At 42.5% G+C, this 20,274-nt stretch overlaps 1 protein-coding gene across 3 annotated transcripts in view; it reads right to left on the minus strand.

Moving 5' to 3' along the window:
- The window catches only part of katna1 (katanin p60 (ATPase containing) subunit A 1), a 48,101-nt gene that overhangs the window by 13,286 nt on the left and 14,541 nt on the right, over positions 1-20,274 (minus strand). Inside the window, exons 2-8 of one of the 3 annotated variants that reach the window (XM_061812525.1) lie at positions 16,555-16,727; positions 7,226-7,391; positions 7,017-7,156; positions 4,843-5,038; positions 4,401-4,516; positions 868-973; positions 640-798 (exon numbers count right to left, since the gene is read on the minus strand). In XM_061812525.1, the coding sequence (XP_061668509.1) occupies positions 640-798; positions 868-973; positions 4,401-4,516; positions 4,843-5,038; positions 7,017-7,156; positions 7,226-7,391; positions 16,555-16,727 (1,056 nt within the window). Of the gene's footprint in view, positions 1-639; positions 799-867; positions 974-4,400; positions 4,517-4,842; positions 5,039-7,016; positions 7,157-7,225; positions 7,392-11,533; positions 11,717-16,554; positions 16,728-20,274 lie in introns of those variants that run through there. The other 2 variants (XM_061812527.1, XM_061812526.1) reach the window with 2 other exon arrangements.

Here is a 20,274-nt window from a genome sequence, read left to right on the forward strand (position 1 = left end):
AAAATGGATGAAAGCAAATGCGCTAAAATAATGATTCCTTTACCCATTCCACCAATGAGGCACAAGGTTAGTGTTTTGGAATACGTTTGTGAATTTTGTCCCAATTCATTGTAAAGTTGTTAGTTTGACCCCGCCATTTATTGTTTCTTAGGTTGGTTTGAAGACAAAATTAAATGCTAAAAACAATCAGTACATAAGTAAAATGCACCATTTTCCTTGTTAGCTGCCTGAATGTTGGCAGAGATATTTTATTGTCACCCACTTGAACTTGAAGTTCTGTGTGCTGTATGAGGGAGCGTGTCTGACTGCTACACATCATGAAAGCCTCCTTTGGGCAATATACAGTAATCGTATTACGAGTGAAATATTGAGGGGACTGTTCATTCATTTGATCAAAGTTAAGACACTTTTAGCCACTGCCACCGTTGGGCAAAAGCACTTCTTTGTGCACGTTCTTCATTGGTTTTCGCCAGTATCTTCTTTGGGGTTGGTGGACTGGGAACCAAAATTAATAAATTTTAACCATTCTGGAAGAACCGTAATGTTAGTTCCAGTTCCAATCAGTTCTCAATTCTAAATGCCCAACCCTAATTACAGCTCCTGAATTGAAAAACATTGACAGTGACACCACAGCCTTACCATCTCAAAGAGCAGGCGGACTAACTTTTCAGACTCTCCTCTGTATTTAGAGGTCAGTGTGGACGAGGAGACGTTGAAGAAAGTAGTCCTACATTCAGTAGCAACTGCTTTTGCTAAAAGCGTTTTTCCTGTGCCAGGCGGTCCCACCATGAGCACTCCCTGAGGTGAGAGTTTCATGGGCTATGTCAGTGACATGCCATACAAACACATTTTAATCTAAAAAAGCACCTTCCATGGTCTTCGTATGCCTTTGAAAAATGCTGGCATCCACATTGGCAACACAACCGCTTCTTTTAGGAGTTTTTTTGCATCACCGAGGTCTGCAATGTCATCCCTTCAAAACAAGATTACTATAGGTCAAATTTAGCTAGATAATCTGGAGTGCAACATTTTATTAAAAGGTCCCATGACATCAATTTTCCCCCAAATATCTTCTTTGCCGTTACTAAATTAGGCTGAAAAAGATGGGAATTTTTTCAACCTAGTTGTTTTTTTAACGCTTAGTAATTGAACAAGCCCGATTTGTCATTATTCAATACGTGAATCATTGCTCTGTATTGATGGCTATTCTAAAATTAAATATGGAAAACCGCTTCGCTCTGACTGGTACATGGCGATGTCAAGCCACCCTGTGCCAACCAAGTGTTCTTAGCAATATCGTGTTTGGATTCTCCTACGGGGTCTTACTATCATTGTGAGGCAGAACTCAGCAAGTGTTAGAATGTTGCCCCACTAATTGGGAACATGTGAAAATAAAAGACAAGGACATTTTGAGAGGTTGGTCATGTGCTCCCTGCACTTGAACATAACCACTGTTAACTTGGACAGATTTTGGGAATAATGACTAGAAACTTCAATATTTCATCCATAGTTACATAATAATTATAGTTTCCGCATTGTTGTATAACAACGTATACTTTAAAGACTGTACAGGGAATCCTTGGGTTAAGACGGTCTTGACCTAAGATGTTTTGACTTCACAACGCCCATCCGCCATTTTGTCTGGCTAATGCTCGTCCGTGTTTGTGTGCCGGGAGTATCTTTGCATGTTTTGCCCTCCTTTGTAGACATTATCGGCCCAAAGAAGAAAGCTGTGTGTTTTGGCAATGCTTCTATAGCCAAAAGAAAATCGATTACCATGAAAACAAAGCTCAAGATCATAAAAACATTGGAAAAAGGAGAGACACCAACACCAACAAGGCTTCAGTCGGTCAACCATGGTGACAATTATTAAAGACAAAGCCTGTATTATGGCACATGTGGGTTCCGTTCCTATGACAATGATCACAAAACAAGGTTCTTTGATACTTGTCAAGATGGAGAGAATTGAGGACCTGGTTCCTTCGCAAATAGCTACTCTCCTTCTCCATCCAACTTTTTAGCAGCAATGCTAAGTACATCTTCCTGTTTATTTCAATGTAATTGTTTTTTTATATACAAAGTATTTTGCTGTAAATTCTGACTTTAATGGTGGAATCTGACTTAAGTCGAAATTCAAGTTAAGTCGCTACTGTAGGAACAGATCTCAGTCGTAGACCGAGGACTCCCCATATTTCTATGGAATGTGGGAATAACCAAGTATAGGTACATCTGATTTCTGTACAATGGTACCTCTACTTATGAAATTAATCCATTCCGGAAGTAGTTTCGTAACGTGAATTTTTCCCAAGTAGAAGCGCATTTTACATGTAAAGTAAGTTTCTTTCGGCTTGTCCCTTTTGGGGTCGCCACAGCGTGTCAATTCAGATGAACGCACATATATGTTTGGCACAATTTTTACCAGTAAATAGCGTAATCCGTTCCAAGTCCCTTGACTCTTGCCCCCACCCAAAATAAGCTTTCAAAGTACATAATGTAAAGAATAAATTATGTTCATTTACCTTTGGCATTGGGCGACTATGCCAAGAGAAGGGTGAGTGACAAGCAAAAGGCATGGGGGGGTGGGGGGGTGTAAGAGGAGGCAAACTTTGACAGCAGAGAAAATACATACGTACAAATGCACACACGCACACAACTTAATTCCACTAAAGTTTCTTGGGGCCCATGGTGAAGACAGATGAATAAACTTCACAACCACAAAAAAAAGTTGTACTTTTCCAATGTGCATTAACCTGTGACAACGTGTGACAGTTTTAGTGTTTTGGTGACATTCACATGTCCAATGGAATAAAAAAGCATCATGGGTAAAGCTTGACATTCCCCCTAGCCAATTGGATACAAGGAAGATGCTATGGCGATAGCTAATGGGAGAGTAACTCTATCGCACCACACAAACCATGATACAGGATTTTTGCGTTTAGTGGAATTTGGGGAATCCAGCGTCTATTTTTTACTTTTGTATCCTAAATTTCCTTCGTAACTATAGGCAATATTTTTCCGAGGAGGAGTTTTAGTAGCACAATTTCTATGTTACTAAAGACAATCGTAAGTACAGGTACCACTGTATTTGGAACTTCCTCGGTTTTAGCTCCTAGGTCTTGTGCTTACATGCTATCTCGTCCCACAAGAAATTCCCTCGAGGAGCAACAGGAGGAGGTAAAAATGTTTGGGGGAAATAAGACAACTGTTCCTCAATTACATAATTTTATGGAGACATCTACTAAAGAGGACATTGTGTCGATGAGTCACAAATAATGGATAAGTTACTAATACCACCACAAATGCCCACATTGCTATAAACACTTTGTGGGGCTACATTGAAGTCAAATATAATCAATTCTATTTTTCTTTTTCCAGAGAAAGGTTGGGTACCCTGAACTGTTTTTGTAATATGGCAGAACGACCACTTCCTGGTCGAGTTCAATGTTTTCAGGAAAGAGGAGCCAGCAATGTTCCATTGAAGGGACTTGTGATGCACCCTAGCTTGCTTAAAGCCATGACATACTGTGATGCTGTTCAGTTGAGTAGAGTTGAGTTGGTTGGTGGGTACGCACAATGAAGTGGGCACATACATGAAAAATTAGTAACTATGTCAGAAACAAATATCTGATTGAGATTAACACACTACTGTCTTATATTTAAATTGACATTATCACTGATGTCAAACTTGACCCAATCACAGAATCAATTTGAACTAGGTTGTGCACGAAACTGAAAAAAAATATCTTAATGGGATGGACCTTTAGCCGTAATACACATATGCTGTCACTGCATTTACATTATTCCTGCACTATCCAATCAGTGTGTCTGCAATTCTACCTTTACAAAGATTTTTAGTTTTTATTCCGACGCTGATCAAGAAAGATTCGTCCAACATTTTACTCTTATTGTGAATACAATTGGAGAACTAAGAAGGGTTCTCAATACAGTAAGGGTTAAATATCTATTTTCATAAACCTAAATAATTCGACAGTGCTCTCATATCGGAGCTCATTAGACTAAGATGGTGTCCATGTACCAAATGTTGTGGCTACTTTGTAAACATGGAATAAGTGCAGTAGTCTTACAACAAGCAGGTTTATTTAGAAAAGCAGCAAAATGTGATGAAAGATTATCTGTGACGGACAAATCAAACTCCACTCGTAAAGCCTTCTGCACCTGTAAACCACATAACCCCAACAAAATAAATGTTAACATTTTAATCTAAACAAATTATCATGGCATTTACATTTTAGGGGTTATGTCTGGGTTGTGGCGCTAATGGTGGTACACATTGGCACACACCATCTTACATTTAGGTGAGATAGTGTGTTCCCTCTGGAGAACATTATTTACAATAAATGAATTTCAAAAAACCGAGACGAAATCGGAAGAACACATACCATTTAATGTTTGGATTCTGAGATATGATATCTCTTTCCAGGGCTTCCACAAGGTCTTTGTCATATCCTGTCCCATCAAACTTTTTCAATTCTTTTTCCTGGCCTTCTCCTTTACTCTGAGAAACAAACAAACACAAAACAGTATTTATTGCACCTTAACAGATAATGCAAACAATGGTTCAGTCCGACATTTTAGGAGGGCTCAGCTCTCTGCGAAGCAGAATGGGAGAATTCAAGTATAGTATCTTGCAATTACCACAATCACGAGACAGTCTCTTTTAATGGGGGGAAAAAAAAGTTCAATACTTTTGAGAATTATAATGGTGGCAGATGCTCATTCCAGATGCTAAGTAAATGTCCCCTGCCTATAAATCTGAAAAAGTAAGGGAATTGAATTTTTGATAGGTAATTTAGAGCAGGGGCAGAACAGTAAAAGTTTTACCTTATCTTCCTTTGCTTTGCCAGCAGATGCTTCCTTCATTTCTTTTGTTTTGCCCTTGGCGGGTTTGTGTCTGTCCCCGTTGGGCCCACGAGAGGAATGCCTTTGCTGGGCCTTCACTGCCACACTAAGGCGGTTGTTGATTGGTTTGCTGTCTTTATATGGGTTTGCAGGCCGCCTGACAGGAGATGGGGAATGCCTGCAGGTGAAAAAAAAAAAAAAAAAAGAGGAAATGTTACACTCCAGATATATTTAAATTAAAGTCATCTCATTATTACTGTAATGGAAGACTTCAGCAAGCTGAGAGATATAAAGCAAGGTGTACTGATCCTTTTTTAATATGATTGATAGCCATTTCTATTTTGATATTAAAAAGCTAGTCAAACCACTTGGACAATTTTGCTTGCTCCACACTCTTATGTTTAAGGCCATCCATAACTTGCTCCTTCATACCTCTCTCTCCACTCTTCCACATCGCCACACACATCCATTCTATTTGGTCCTGCTCCTCCAGCTACAGTGCCTTGTGAAAAGTATTCCCCCCCCTTGAACTTTTCAACCTTTCGCCACATTCCAGGCTTCAAACATAAAGGTATAAAATTATTTTTTTGGGTCAAGAATCAACAAGTGGGACACAATCATGGGGTGGAATGAAATTTATGGGATATTTTAAACTTTTTTTAACAAATAAAAACCTGAAAAGTGGGACGTGCAATATTATTTCATCCCTCGTGCATTAATACTTTGTAGTGTCACCTTTTGCTGCAATTACAGCTGCAAGTTGCTTGGGGTATGTCTGATGTATGTATATCTTGACAGTGGGGATGGTGTGTTCAGGGTGATGAGCTGTGTTGCTTTTACGTCAAACAATTTTGCATTGTGGAAAAAAGTTGAGATTTTGGTTTCATCTGACCAGAGCACCTTCTTCCACATGTTTGGTGTGTCTGCCACGTGGCTTGTGGCAAACTTTAAACATGACTTTTTATGGATATCTTTGAGAAATGGCTTTCTTCTTGCCACTCTTCCATAAAGGTCAGATTTGTGCAGTATACCACTGATTGTTGTGTGATTGACAGACTGTCCCACGTCAGCTGTAGATCTATGCAATTCATTCAGAGTGATCATGGGCCTCTTGGCTGCATCTCTGATCAGTCCTCTACTTCACGAGGTGAAAATTTAGAGGGACGGCCGGGTCTTGGGAGATTTGCAGTGGTCTGATACGCCTTCCCTTTCAATATGTTTGCTTGTACAGTGCTCCTTGAGATGTTTAAAGCTTGGGATATCCAAAATCCGGCTTTAAACTTCTCTACAACAGTATCTCGGACCTACCTAGTGTGTTCCTTGGTCTTCATGATGTTCTCTGCACTTTAAACAGAACCCTGAGACTATCACAAAGCAGGTGCATTTATACAGAGACTTGATTACACACAAGTGGATTTTAGTTATCATCATCAGTCAACATTGGATCATTCAGAGATCCTCACTGAACTTCTGGAGTGAGTTTGCTGCACTGAAAGTGAAGGGGCTGAATAATATTGCACGCCCTACTTTTCAGTTTTTTATTTGTTAAAAAGTATTAAATATCCAATTAATATCATTCCACCTTACGATTGTGTTTCACTTGGTGTTGATTCTTGACAAAAACATGAAAATTTTATTCGTTTGAAGCCTGAAATGTGGTGAAAGTTTGAAAAGTTCAAGGGGGCTGAATACTTTCACAAAGCACTGTATCTCACTGTCCGACCTGCTCACCTGACCATGATGGCGTTTTGAGTATCTACACCTCCTGACACCTGCAATATGGACTATATCCCCACCTTCAAATCTAAGCTAAAGACTGATCGGTTAAAACTTGCTTATATGATAGAATCTCCTGTTCATTTTATTCGACATTTTTACACTTACTTTTAGATTGAACTTCACCTGTGTGTATTATTTCTGTTAATTGTACTGTTATTCCTTGTTTTTATTTGTTTCATAAGGTGACATTGGGTGCTGAGAAAGGCGCATATAATAAAACATTTATTATTCTTACTATGTGTGCACCTTCGAGGCCAGCCAGCCCGCACTCTAACTGGGCAGACTTAGATATCGTGCAAGCGGAGTTTCAAGGCAGAGAATTTGTCTTAACCTTTTTTTTTTTTCTCTTAAGTCAAGCCACCCCCCCCCCTCCTTACCGTGGTTCAATGGGCACGGGCCTTATCTCAAAATCATCTGGTTCAATTGGTTTAACAGCCCCAGCGTGCAGCTGAACGGTCTCCAGTGTCGAGAGAAGGTCTTGAACCTGGCTGCTTTCCTCACTAACTTCTTGCCACAACTGGAGAAAGAAACCAGATTTATGATAGCTACCAAGCTGATTGTTCTTAAATTTAATCATAGTATTTACGCTCTGCCATCTCTGTTGAAGACTGGGGTCTCGTGTTCTGTACACATGTTTCTTGATTTGTTCTAGCAGGCCTTGGTAGAGGACACTGGCTGAGTTGTAGTTTCCCAACAAAGCATATTCACGGGCCAGTTTCATGTTCTCAAAGATCTCTTGTAAACTCATTGTGCTGTGGAAACATACAGGTTATCAAAATATGATTAACTGATGGAACTGGATGAGTTACATTCATATTGACTTGCAAAATTTGACCAATTTCAAATCTAAATAAATAAACTTGGACATTTTTATTAGGGATGTTCAATACCACTTTTTCAAACATAGTAAGAATATTCACTCGAGTACTCGGCTATAGCGATACCACAAATACTTTTGAAACACAAAATTTCACTGCACACAATGACCGATATAGTGGTATGAAAAAGTGTTTTGACTCCTAGATTTCTTGTTTTTTGCATGTCACACTTGAATGTTTCCCATCGTCAAAAAATACATATTAATCAAATACAAAGCAGGTACGCACAAATTGCAGTTTGGAATGGTTTTGATTACTAAGGGGAAAAAAATGCAGACATAGATGGCGGAATGTGAAAATGTAATTACCCCCTAAACCTAACAACTGGTAGGGCCAGCCCGAGCAGCAACAATTGCATTCAGAAAATTTTGATAACTTCCAATGAGTCTCTTAAAGCATTATAGAAGAACTTTGCTCCACTCATCTTTGTAAAATTGTTGCAATTCAGTTACATTGGAGGGTTTTCGAGCATGAAAGTCATGCCAATAGGATTTGGGGCAGGACGATGACTAGGCCATTGCAAAATCTCAATTTTTCTTTTCTTTAGCCATTCAAAGTTGCACTTGCTGGTGTGTTTTGGATCATTGTCCTGCTACAGAAACAAAATTAATTTCAGCTCGATGTCAAGAACAGATGGCCAGAAATTCTCCTTTGGCATTTTTTTGGTAGATAGCAGAATTCACGTTACCATCTATCACAGCAAGTCTTTCAGGTCCTGAAGCAGCGAGACACCCTCAGACCATCACACTTACCAACCCTATATTTTACTGCTTGTAGGATGTACATCTGAAACACATTTTTACTAAGGGTATGTTTGTGTATGTTGTACATGTAATGTATGTTTCAGGCTTTATAAAGGCACCGTACTCCAAGGGCCACTTTAAAATAAATCTTAAATGGCATTGATGTCCAATGTAATGACATATGGAGCTTTTATTTTGAAGTTGGCAGAAAGGCAGTATGCTTGTTAGACACTATTACGGATTGTTGTAGCGGCAGCAATTACTTCAATTTTTTGGCTCGCCTGACCTCAGCTAAAAAAAAAAAAAAACGACCGAAGTAAATAAAGACAGAATTCATACTTGTCGAGTTCTTCAAAGTCGTCTGTCTGACTGACCAATGGCCAAGCAAAACAAGGGAGACGTACCGTACCTAATAATTCACGATACTGACAGGGAAATGGAAAGTTGACACTTGAAGCCTAATCTTATTGCTTTTAAATGCACAAAACTATTTGCTTCCATTAAGTTGCAATTTATAATTGTACTTTGTATAAGCACAATTATTCAATTAGCCTTTGTTAAAGTAGTATTTTTTGGGGGTACATCTATTTTTCACTATACAGTGTGCCCTTGCCCATTCGCGGTTCACAGTTCGCGGTCCTGCATATTCACGGACTTTGCTCTCAAAGTTTTTTTTTTCTTCTCCATAATGTACTGTATTTTCATAACCATAAGGTGCACTTAGAAGTCTTAAATTCTCCAAAGTAGACGGGGCCCCTTATAATCTGGCGTGTCTTATATGCATGGTGAGTTCCAAAATCTGTAAATGTTGTTCTGTGGCTAGTCCAATGACGTACACCTGAACACTGGAAGCTACCAAATGATGTCATTCCCAAGATGTTGTTCACACTCACGGTGTCACATCAAAACTAAAATGATCACACCACAACAAACAGAACACCATAACTAGCAAATAATAAAACTAATACAAATGTGACTGAAGAAATAATTGGCACAAAACATGCACTTTAAACACCATTTACATCCTCACAGCATTCAGGGAGTGCCGCAAACCTCCTTGGTCTCGTGACACAACAATATTTCAAGATTTTGTAACTCTTTGTGCACTTAAGGTGCAGTGTACATTCTGGAGAAAATTTAAGACTTTAGTCTGCCTTATAGTCGTAAAAATATGGAACATATCATACGCAGGTATTTTAATACTGTATCCATTATTTGCATATTTTTGTTATTTGCGTGGGGCAGAGATGGTATGTCATTTAAAGAATCATTTTGCACTGTAAGATGTTACAAACTTTTGAAAAGTAGTGCAATGAAAATAGTTATTTTCCCTAATGTGAGGAATATTTGTGATAAATAATTGTGATTATAATATTGATTTACATTCAAAACTCCTTTCATTCTTGCCATAATCGTGTAGCCCTACCCATGACCTTGAAATAAATCCGATATCGGCTCAATACTGATATGGTACTTGCCCATTTTTATTTAGTTTTAGAACTTCACGCTTAGGTAGAAATTTTGACATTACAAAATGTCAGTAATAAGTTTTGATATTGTCATAGATGAATTAATCTAGCAATGTGTTCATGATAGTATTTGCAGGAGGATGGAAATATAATCGATGATATTGAGATTTGTTTCTACGATTTTGCTGACTGGTACTTCATGTGGCTTGATGAAAAAAGGTGAATTTTACTCACACTTTACATAACTAAAACTACAATAATAGCCAAATCTTGTACCTCTCAGAGTACAATGTCTTTCAGATATTATTACCTCTGCTATGTGTGAAATTTTAGGGCGAGGAGTGTTTTTTAATTGCAAAATTTACAGTGATTACCATAAAAAAGAACGAGAGCCCCATCAAATTATATTAAAAGTCACCATGACATGTTGCACCACTGCTAAAGCCCCATAAGCGCTTGAGTTCTCCTCCATGTATCACAAATTGCGTCACTAAGTCTATGTTGACTTATGTTTTACACAAATTGTCAACTGTCTAAGCAAGACATGTATCACCTTCTTTTGTATTTGGTTTCACCATTCATTAACATCTACTGCCTCTTTCTGGACAGAGTCTGTACTGCTTATTGCAGAAATAAGCACTGCTGTTTTAAAATCAGATTTTCATGATGGCAGCAGGTGAGCTGCAGTTGATCCCATTTGACAAGAAGCAGAATGCACAGTGCACCCTGAACCGGTCTTGAGTCTTCCATTATAGTCACCCATCAACCTATCTATTGTCTTTACACTTTATTCTCAAGAGTCATGGGCATGCTGAAGCTTATTGCAGCTATCTTTGGGTGAGAGGTGGAGTACACCCTGATCTGATCACCAGTCAATCACAGGGTCCTACAAACAAACAACCATTCAAACTCACATTCACACCTATGGGAATTTAGTGTTCAACCTACCACACATTTTTGGGATGTGGGAGGAAACCGGCATTCCCAGAGAAAACCCACGCAGGCATGGGGAGAACATGCAAACTCCACACAAGCGAGGCCGGGATTTGAACGCCAGTCATTAGCACTGTGAGGCAGAAGCGCTAACCAGTGGTCGCTCATACTACTTCTACAATTATGATCTTAATATTAACCTTATATGTTGGAGGAATAAGGGAGGAGGCCTGAGAATTTGGACAAAACCCAAACAAGCAAAGGGAAAACATCCAAATTTCACATGGAAGGGTATATAACATCAGGGCCCAGGACTGTAAGGCCATTGTGCTGTCCACTGGATAACCATAAAGTCTTAGCTATTGAAAGTACAAAACGACATTACTTTTTCAAAAGTACAATTGCCACATCTAACATTTTATGTCATAGGTGTTTCAGAAAAAAACTCTGATACTAACTTTAATAATCCAGAACTTAGTTACGCGGTTCTACATATGTGCTGAAAACTACAAATGAAAAAAAAAAAAATCTCATTCATACTCAATTTATAGCGTAAATGTACAGTACACAGCTATCATTTCCTTTGTGTCTTCGTGATCTAAGCGTATGCAACATTTACCCTTAACGAAAAATTAGTTTCATAGAGTGCCTAATTAACTTTGCCATACATGAGTCGGTCCCCTGCTAAGCTTGGTAAAAAAGTTGTTAGCAAACTGTACTAAAAAAAAAAAAAAAAGTATCGTTCTACACTGCCCTATAAAAATTGATGGCGACAATTCGGTGCCTTTCGCGTTCGGTTACATAGATCCCGGCTTACTTTCTACAAAATCTTTAATGCTCGAAATCGAACAAAAGAGGTACGAAACTCAACTTTTCGAATGAGCCCACGCAGAGGTCTGGCAGCAACAGACGTGACGAGTTCCGACGTGCGAGTTTAAACAGGACACCACACAGATAAACACTTGTAACACGGTAGGGGCCCAGCCGGGGCGATTGGGACCCGGAAGTGCTGAACAGCGCCCTTTCCTGGAGTGACAAGGCAACTGTCAAGTTAGCGGTTTGCCTTGCTGGCGTTATCGCGCTAACTACTGTGATTGCCTTTCAATTTCCAGACAACGAACAAGTTGGACTTCTTAGTTAGAAGTAAATTACATTGGGAGAGTCATTATTTTGTGCGGAAAAAAACTCGTTTTGCTGCTGCATGTACAATTCGGTTTGAGCATGTGACGACCAAAAATGATAGATTTCCGCCCATGATTTTCAAAATAAAGTGCAACTCATGCTCAAACGTCATAAAACCCCAGCTAGATGTTATAAATTCGTACATTTTCCAAGCCGGTTACCATCACAAAGGTCACGGGAAAGCTGGAGCCTATCCCAGCTATCTTCGGGCAGGAGCCTCAACTGATTGACAGTTATAAATAAATAGTTATAATAATGCTGAGGAAAGATAAATGGATTTCTCCATGGTTTTAACCTTTTGCCATTGAACAATGGGTGAGTCGTAATATTAATAACACAGTAAACATGATAGAAGTTTGTTTTTATTGACGAAATTGTATTAACAATACATTTTAACAAACACATTTGGGACTACAATATATATATATATATATATATATATATATATATAATTTGTCAAACGATCCAGTTCACTTGCATAAAACAAAACAAACAAATACAATAAAATAAAAATAAAAAAATAGATAGATAAATAAATAATCTAATAATCTAATAAATAGCGATAAAATAAATTTTAAATATTTCTAAATGGGTCAATGATCAATTTGCCTTTCTGATTATCAATTTCAAAAACTAAATAATGGTTGATTTCAATCAATAATAATTTGAATACTGGAAATTATTTTGCCTGTGGGACTCCTGAGGCTCCTGATAGGTACCGGGTGGCCAAGAGTTTCGGTGGTCACTGAGGCAAAAACCCGGGTATGGTAGGAGTTTTGTGAGGCCATGGAGAACGACTTTAAGACGTCCTCGAGGAAATTCTGGTCCACCGTCCAGCGTCTCAGGATGGCGAAGCAGTGCACGGTCAACATTGTGTATAGTGGGGATGAGAAACTGCTGACCTCAACTCGGGATGTTGTGAATGGATGGGGACAATACTTCAAAGACCTCAATTCCATCAACACGCCTTTCTATGAGGAAGCAGAGTCTGGCTTCTCTGAGGCGGGCTCTTCTATCTCTGGGGTTGAGGTCACTGAAATGGTTAAAAAGCTCCTTGGTGGCAGGGCCCCATGGGTGGATGAGATTGCCTGGAGTTCTGAAAGTTTCTGGATGTTGTGGGGCTGTCCTGGTTGACATGCCTCTGCAACATCAAGTGGATATCGGGGACAGTACCTCTAGATTGGCAGACTTGGGTGGTGGTCCACCTTTTTAAGAAGGGGGACCAGAGGGTGTGTTCCAACTATAGGGGATCACACTCCTCAGCCTCCCTGGTAAGGTCTATTCAGGGGTGTTGGAGAGGAGGGTCTATTGGAAAGTCGAATCTCAGATTCAAGAGGAGCAATATGGTTTTCGTCCTGCCTGTGGAACAGTGGAGCAGCTCTACATCCTTGGCAGGATCCTCGATGGTGCATGGGAGTTCGCCCAACCAGTCTACAAGTGTTTTGTGGACTTGTAGAAGGCATTCGACCATGTCCCCTGGGGAGTCCTGTGGAAGTTTCTTCGGGAGTATGGGATACCAAACCCTCTGATACGGGTGTTCGGTCCCTGTACGACCAGCGTCAGAGTTTGGTCCCCATTGGCTGCAATAAGTCGGACTCGTTTCCGTTGAGAGTTGGACTCTGCCAAGGCTGCCCTTTGTCACCGATTTTGTTCATAACTTTTGTGGACAGTATCTCTAGGTGCAACCAAAGCGTCGGGGTGTCCGGTTTGGTGGCCTCAGCATTACATCTCTGCTCTTTGGAGAAGATGTGGTTCTGCTGGCTTCATCAAGCTGTGATTACCAAGGCTCACTGGAGCAGTTCGCAGCTGAGTGTGAAGTGGCTGGGATGAGAATCAGCACCTCCAAATCTGAGACCATGGTCCTCAGTGGAAAAAGGGTGGCATGCCCTCTCCAGGTCGGGATGAGATCCTGCCCCAAGTGAAGGAGTTCAAGTTTCTTGGGGTCTTGTTCACGAGTAAGGGAAGAATGGAGTGGGAGATTGACCCCTTTACAAGTCGATCTTGTTACATTTAAATTTCGACTAAAATCCCCTTTGCTTAAACCAGCAAAATGTTACAAGGGAGTTGTATTGCGTTTCAGACAATTTAATCACATACACAACAATGCAACACAAACATGATAAAAGAACTAACACAAAAATAGAAGTTCAAAGACCGAGTAGTCGAGCCAAATGTTCTTTCCAGCTAATATTCCAAGTGAAAGAATGTTCCAGAAATGTCCAAAGACAAAAGGAAGAAGGCGTCCATGTACTTTTTCCCAGCCAGCAGTGCGGCGTGATGAAGCCCTGCTCACGGTCTTTCTCGTCCTTATATAGACACTCCTCGGAACACCAGTCACGAAATCTAGGGAGATGTGGGACCATGGACATCGAGGAACTGGCAGCGGATGAAGCTCTCCCGCTGGCTGTTGCCAGGAGGATTTGTTGACAGTGCAACCTGGGCGCACATTGACATATTTTCATACGTCTTTTTTGATGTTCGGCTACCAAAAGCGCTGTTCAACCACCGACCGCATCTTGGCCATGGTGCGGTTTGTGTGAGCCCAGTCAATCACTTTCCCCCTCAGAGGAGGCACGGCATACAGTCTGTTGGCAGGGCAACCTGTCAGACTGGAGGAGTTTTTAAGTGCTTATTTCACTTGGACCTCAATCTCCCAAGTGAATGTCGACATGAAGCAGGTGTCCGGAAGAATCAGGGCATGATCTGGTTTGGACCTCTCCTCCTCATATATGCGCGTGAGCGTATCAGGTTTCCTATTTTTGGACCCAGGCCGGTAGGACATAGTGATGCGGAACATAGTGAAAAAGAGGGAGGGACCACCTAGCTTGGCAGGTGGTTTTTAGATATTCAAGGTTTTTATGGTCTGTCAGCAGTAGGAAAGGGACCTGAGTCCCCTCCAACCAGTGTCTCCATTCCGCCTTGGCCGTCTTGATGGCGAGTAACTCCCGGTCTCCGATATCATAATTCCGTTCCGCCGGAGTCAGCCTCTTGGAGAGGAAAGCGCAGGGGTGTAGTTTCCCATCCCTGGAAGTCAGCTGAGAGAGGACCACCCCTATTCTGGAATCTGATGCGTCCACCTTGACAAAAAAACTGCCTATATGGGTCAGGCAGGATGCGGACCGGGGCTGACGTGAAGCCGGGCTTGAGCTTGCTGAAAGCCGCCTGGCAGGCTGGATCCCAGTCGAAGGCACTGCGGGCAGAGGTGAGTGCATGCAAGCGGGCAGCTATGGTGCTAAAATTCTAATAAACTTGTGAGACAAGTTGGCAAACCCAATGAATCTCTGTTCCTCTTTGCGATTCGTGGGAGTGGGCCACTGAAGGATGGATTTCACATTTCGAACCCCACGACTTGATTTGTCCGAATGGCCAGTCAATTAGAGGGTTATGTTGCCTGACGCAGGGACTCCCCAAGATTATGTCACTGCTTCGCGAATCGAGCACATGAAAACTCAAGCGGTCAGTGTGTGTGTCTGGGAACGTCATGTTTAAAGTCTGACTGCGGTGAGTAATCTGGCACAAAAACCTGCCATTTGCTGCATAAGCGCGTCGGAGAGGCTGCGTTCTAAAAGTCTCTAACCTCAATAAGTTAGTTATTTGCGGATTCAGGAGATTGGTGTCGGACTCGGAGTCAATGAATGCCGTAGCCGTGTATGAACGTTCTCCTGCGCTTAAAGTCACCTGAAGCATGGACCGCGTCGGTCTGTCCGCGGTGTAATTCAGACTCACCATCGTCGATACCCTGAGTGTGGGTCATACGGGTTTGACTGAGCAGCGAGCCACGAGGTAGCCCAGCCGTCCGTAGTAGTAACAGCGAGTAACAGCCGTGAACCCCCTCAACTTGCATTGGCTCCGTTTTAACAGCCTGAAATGGTTGACGCGCGGTCTGTGATGCGAAGCTACGTTGGACGTCCCCCTGTACAGCGCATCAACCCACCCCTGTATTGCAAGCCTCTGGTCGACCCTCAGGGAAAGGGTGATGAGCGAGTCCAGGTCTGTGGGCAGTTCCACTGCGACAAGGTGATTTTGGATTCAGGGCAAGAGACCCTGAAAGAATGCATCGAGGAGCGCTCCCTCATTCCACCAGCTCTGCGCCGCTCAGATGCGGAACTCGATGGCGTAATCTGCGACGCGGCGTTTCCCCCGCCGGAGCGAGATCAAGGAAGCTGTCGCCTCACCTTCCGGAGAAGCATATTTGAACACCTGTGTCATTCCAAACACAAAGGAGGTCCAGGAGTTGCAGGTTTCGGAACTGCGGCCACATTTGGCTGTGGCCCAGGACTCTGCTCTCCCTGTCAGGTGGGATATCACGAATGCTATCCGGGAGCGGTCAGTGGGGAAGGTGGAGGGCTGCAACTCAAAATGGAGATCACATTGGGCAAGGAAGGGTTTAATGTTACTTGTTTCTCCGGGTCGGAAGAGTGGCGTACACACGGTCCGCTGGACTTCCACGACCGTCAGGGGAGCGGGCGCGGGCAGACTTGGGCTTGGGGTGGCGGCGGCTGTCAGTGGACTGGCGTCAGCTGTGCTGGACATGGATGCAAACCATGCGTCCAGCCGAGCACACATCTCCCGTAACTGGCGATTAGTTGCCTGGAGAGTGGCTTCTTGCTCAGCGATACGTCTGCCCTGGAACTGCAGGGACTGGCGGCAAAGTGTCAGCAGAAAAGGCCAGACCGTACGTGCGGTTCGATACAACTGTGACATAATTACTAGAGACGAGGCGCAGGTGTGCGCCTCCGCCGAATGTGGCAGGTGCGTGCCACCTCGGGGACCGGTACGGCCAGGACAGGGAGCTCAGGATCCCTCTGGAAGAGCTGGAAGAAGTAGCTGGAGAAAGGGAAGTCTGGGTATCCCTGCTCAAGCCACTTCCCCTGGGACCTAACCTGGAAAAGCAGTAAAAGATAAATAGATGGTTGGAATTGATTTTAGAAATGGGCGGCATGGTGCCGCAGCTGTAAAGTGCTGACCTCACAGTTCTGAGGATCTGGGTTCAATTCTGGCCCTGCCTGTGTGGAGTTTAGAGGTTCTCCCCGTGCCTACGTGGGTTTTCTCTGGGCAATACGCTTTCCTCCCATATCCTCAAAACATTAATTGGAGGTGTGATTGTGAGTGCAACTGCTGTCTTTTTCCACGTGCCCTGTGATTGGTTGGCAATCAGTTCAGGCCCTGCCTCCTGCCCATTGACAGCTCGAACAGGCTCCAGCACTCCCACGAACCTTGTGAGGATAAAAAAAAAAAAAGCATTCACTATCGTCGCTATTTTGTCTGACCGCTCACATTTTTAAAGTTGAGATAACAACTAGAAAAGTAATTACAATTTCTTTACCAGAATACCATACCTTGAGAGCACAAATGTAAAACACGGCCAGCGTGACAAATCTCTCTCTCCATGACACTGTGCAGGGGCAGATCTGCCCGGCAAGGCCCATTAATTCCAAATGATGTCCGGATGTTCTGACAATTCTTTTATGATTTCTATTAGAAGGCTGGTGGTTTTGTGCAAAAAGTAATTCCATTTTCAAACTCTTCATAGTTAACTCCAGGTTGACTCAGGCTTTAGTTCCAGTTGAAGAGAAAAGCCCCAAAGCATGATGGTGTTGTGTTTTTCCAAAATGTTTTGGAATTATGGTGAAATATTTAACCTTGGTTTCTTTGGACAACAACACAGATCTTCTTCTTCTTATCCTTTCGGGTTGTCCCGTTAGGGGTCCCCACAGCGTGTCATCTTTTGCCATCTTAGCCTATCTCCTGCATCTTCCTCTGTAACCCCAACTGCCCTCATGTCTTCCCTCACCACATCCATAAACCTTCTTTTTGGTCTTCCTCTCGCTCTTTTGCCTGGCAGCTCCATCCTCAGCACCCTACAACCAATATACTCAGTCTCTCGCCTCTGAACATGTCCAAACCATCAAAGTCTGCTCTCTCGAACCTTGTCAGCAAAACATCCAACTTTGGCTGTCCCTCTAATGAGCTCATTTCTAATCCTATCCAACCTGGTCCCTCTGAGCGAGAACCTCAACATCTTCATTTCTGCCACCTCCAGTTCTGCTTCCTGTTGTTTCTTCAGTGCCACCGTCTCTAATCCGTACATCATGGCCGGCCTCACCACTGTTTTATAAACTTTGCCCTTCATCCTAACAGAGACTTTTCTGTCACATAACACACCAGACACCTTTCGCCAGCTGTTCCAACCTGCTTGGACCCGTTTCTTCACTTCCTTACCAAACTCACCATTGCTCTGGATTGTTGACCCTAAATATTTGAAGTCGTCCACCCTCGCTATCTCTTCTCCCTGTAGCCTCACTCTTGCCCCTCCACTTTTATCATTCACGCACATATATTCTGTTTTACTTCGGCTAATCTTCATTCCTCTCCTTTCCGATGCATGTCTCCATCTTTCTAATTGTTCCTCTGCATGCTCCCTGCTTTCACTGCAAATCACAATATCATCTGCGAACATCATGGTCCAAGGGGATTCCAGTCTAACCTCATCTGTCAGCCTATCCATTACCACTGCAAACAGGAAGGGGCTCAGAGCTGATCCCTGATGCAGTCCCACCTCCACCTTAAATTCCTCTGTCACACTTAAGGCACACCTCACCATTGTTCTGCTGCCATCATACATGTCCTGTACTATTTTAACATACTTCTCTGCCACACCAGACTTACGCATGCAGTACCACAGTTCCTCTCTTGGTACTCTGTCATAGGCTTTCTCTACATCCACAAAGACACAATGTAGCTCCTTCTGAACTTCTCTGTACTTTTCCACTAGCATCCTCAAGGCAAATAATGCATCTGTGGTACTTTTTCTAGGCATGAAACCATACTGTTGCTCGCAGATACTTACTTCTGTCCTGAGTCTAGCCTCCACTACTCTTTCCCATAACTTCATTGTGTGGCTCATCAACTTTATTCCTCTATAGTTCCCACAGCTCTGAACATCCCCTTTGTTCTTAAAAATGGGAACTAGAACACTTTTTCCTCCATTCTTCGGGCATCTTTTGTATTCTGTTGAATAAGTTGGTCAAAAACTCCACAGCCATCTCTCCAAATTGCTTCCATACCTCTACCGGTATGTCATCAGGACCAACTGCCTTTCCATTTTTCATCCTTTGTTGTGCCTTTCTGACTTCCCCCTTATTAATCATTGCCACTTCCTGGTCCTTCACACTTGCCTCTTCAACTCTTCCTTCTCTCTTATTTTCTTCATTCATCAACTTCTCAAAGTATTCTTTCCATCTATTTAGCACACTACTGGCACCAGTCAACACATTTCCATCTCTATCCTTAATCACCCTTACCTGCTGCACATCCTTCCCATTTCTATCCCTCTGTCTGGCCAACCTGTAGAGATCCTTTTCTCCTTCTTTCGTGTCCAACCTGGTGTACATGTCTTCATATGCCCTCATATACTCCTTTCGCCTCTCCTCAGTCCTCTCAGTATCCCACTTCTTCTTCGCTAATCTCTTTCCCTGTATGACTCCCTGTATTTTGGGGTTCCACCACCAAGTCTCCTTCTCCCCTTTCCTAGTAAAAGACACACCAAGTACTCTCCTGCCTGTCTCTCTGATTACCTTGGCTGTCGTTGTCCAGTCTTCCGGGAGCTTCTGCTGTCCATCGAGAGCCTTTCTTACCTCTTTCCGAAAGGCTGCACAACATTCTTCCTTTCTCAGCTTCCACCACATGGTTCTCTGCTCTACCTTTGTCTTCTTAATCTTCCTACCCACCACCAGAGTCATCCTACACACTACCATCCTATGCTGTCGAGCTACACTCTCCCCTACCACTACTTTACAGTCAGTAACCTCCTTCAGATTACATCGTCTGCACAAAACATAATCCACCTGCGTGCTTCTACCTCTGCTCTTGTAGGTCACTATATGTTCCTCCCTCTTCTGGAAATAAGTGTTCACTATAGCCATCTCCATCCTTTTTGCAAAGTCCACCACCATCTGTCCCTCAAAGTTCCTTTCCTGGATGCCGTACTTACCTATCACTTCTTCATCGCCCCTGTTTCCTTTACCAATATGTCCATTACAATCTACACCAATCACAACTCTCTCGCTGTCTGGGATGCTCAGAACTACTTCATCTAGTTCCTTCCAGAATTTCTCTTTTAACTCTAGGTCACATCCTACCTGTGGGGCATAGCCGCTAACCACATTATACATAACACCCTCAATTTCAAATTTTAGTCTCATCACTCAATCTGATACTCTTTTCACCTCCAAGTCATTCTTAGCCAGCTCTTCCTTTAAAATAACCCCTACTCCATTTCTCTTCCCATCTACTCCGTGGTAGAATAATTTAAACCCTGCTCCTAAACCTTTACCCTTACTACCTTTCCACCTGCTCTATTGGATGCACAGAATATCAACCTTTCTCCTAATCATCATGTCAACCAATTCCTGAGCTTTTCCTGTCACA

The sequence above is a fragment of the Syngnathoides biaculeatus genome, chromosome 23 (genome assembly GCF_019802595.1).
Source record: "Syngnathoides biaculeatus isolate LvHL_M chromosome 23, ASM1980259v1, whole genome shotgun sequence".
NCBI lineage: Eukaryota > Metazoa > Chordata > Actinopteri > Syngnathiformes > Syngnathidae > Syngnathoides > Syngnathoides biaculeatus.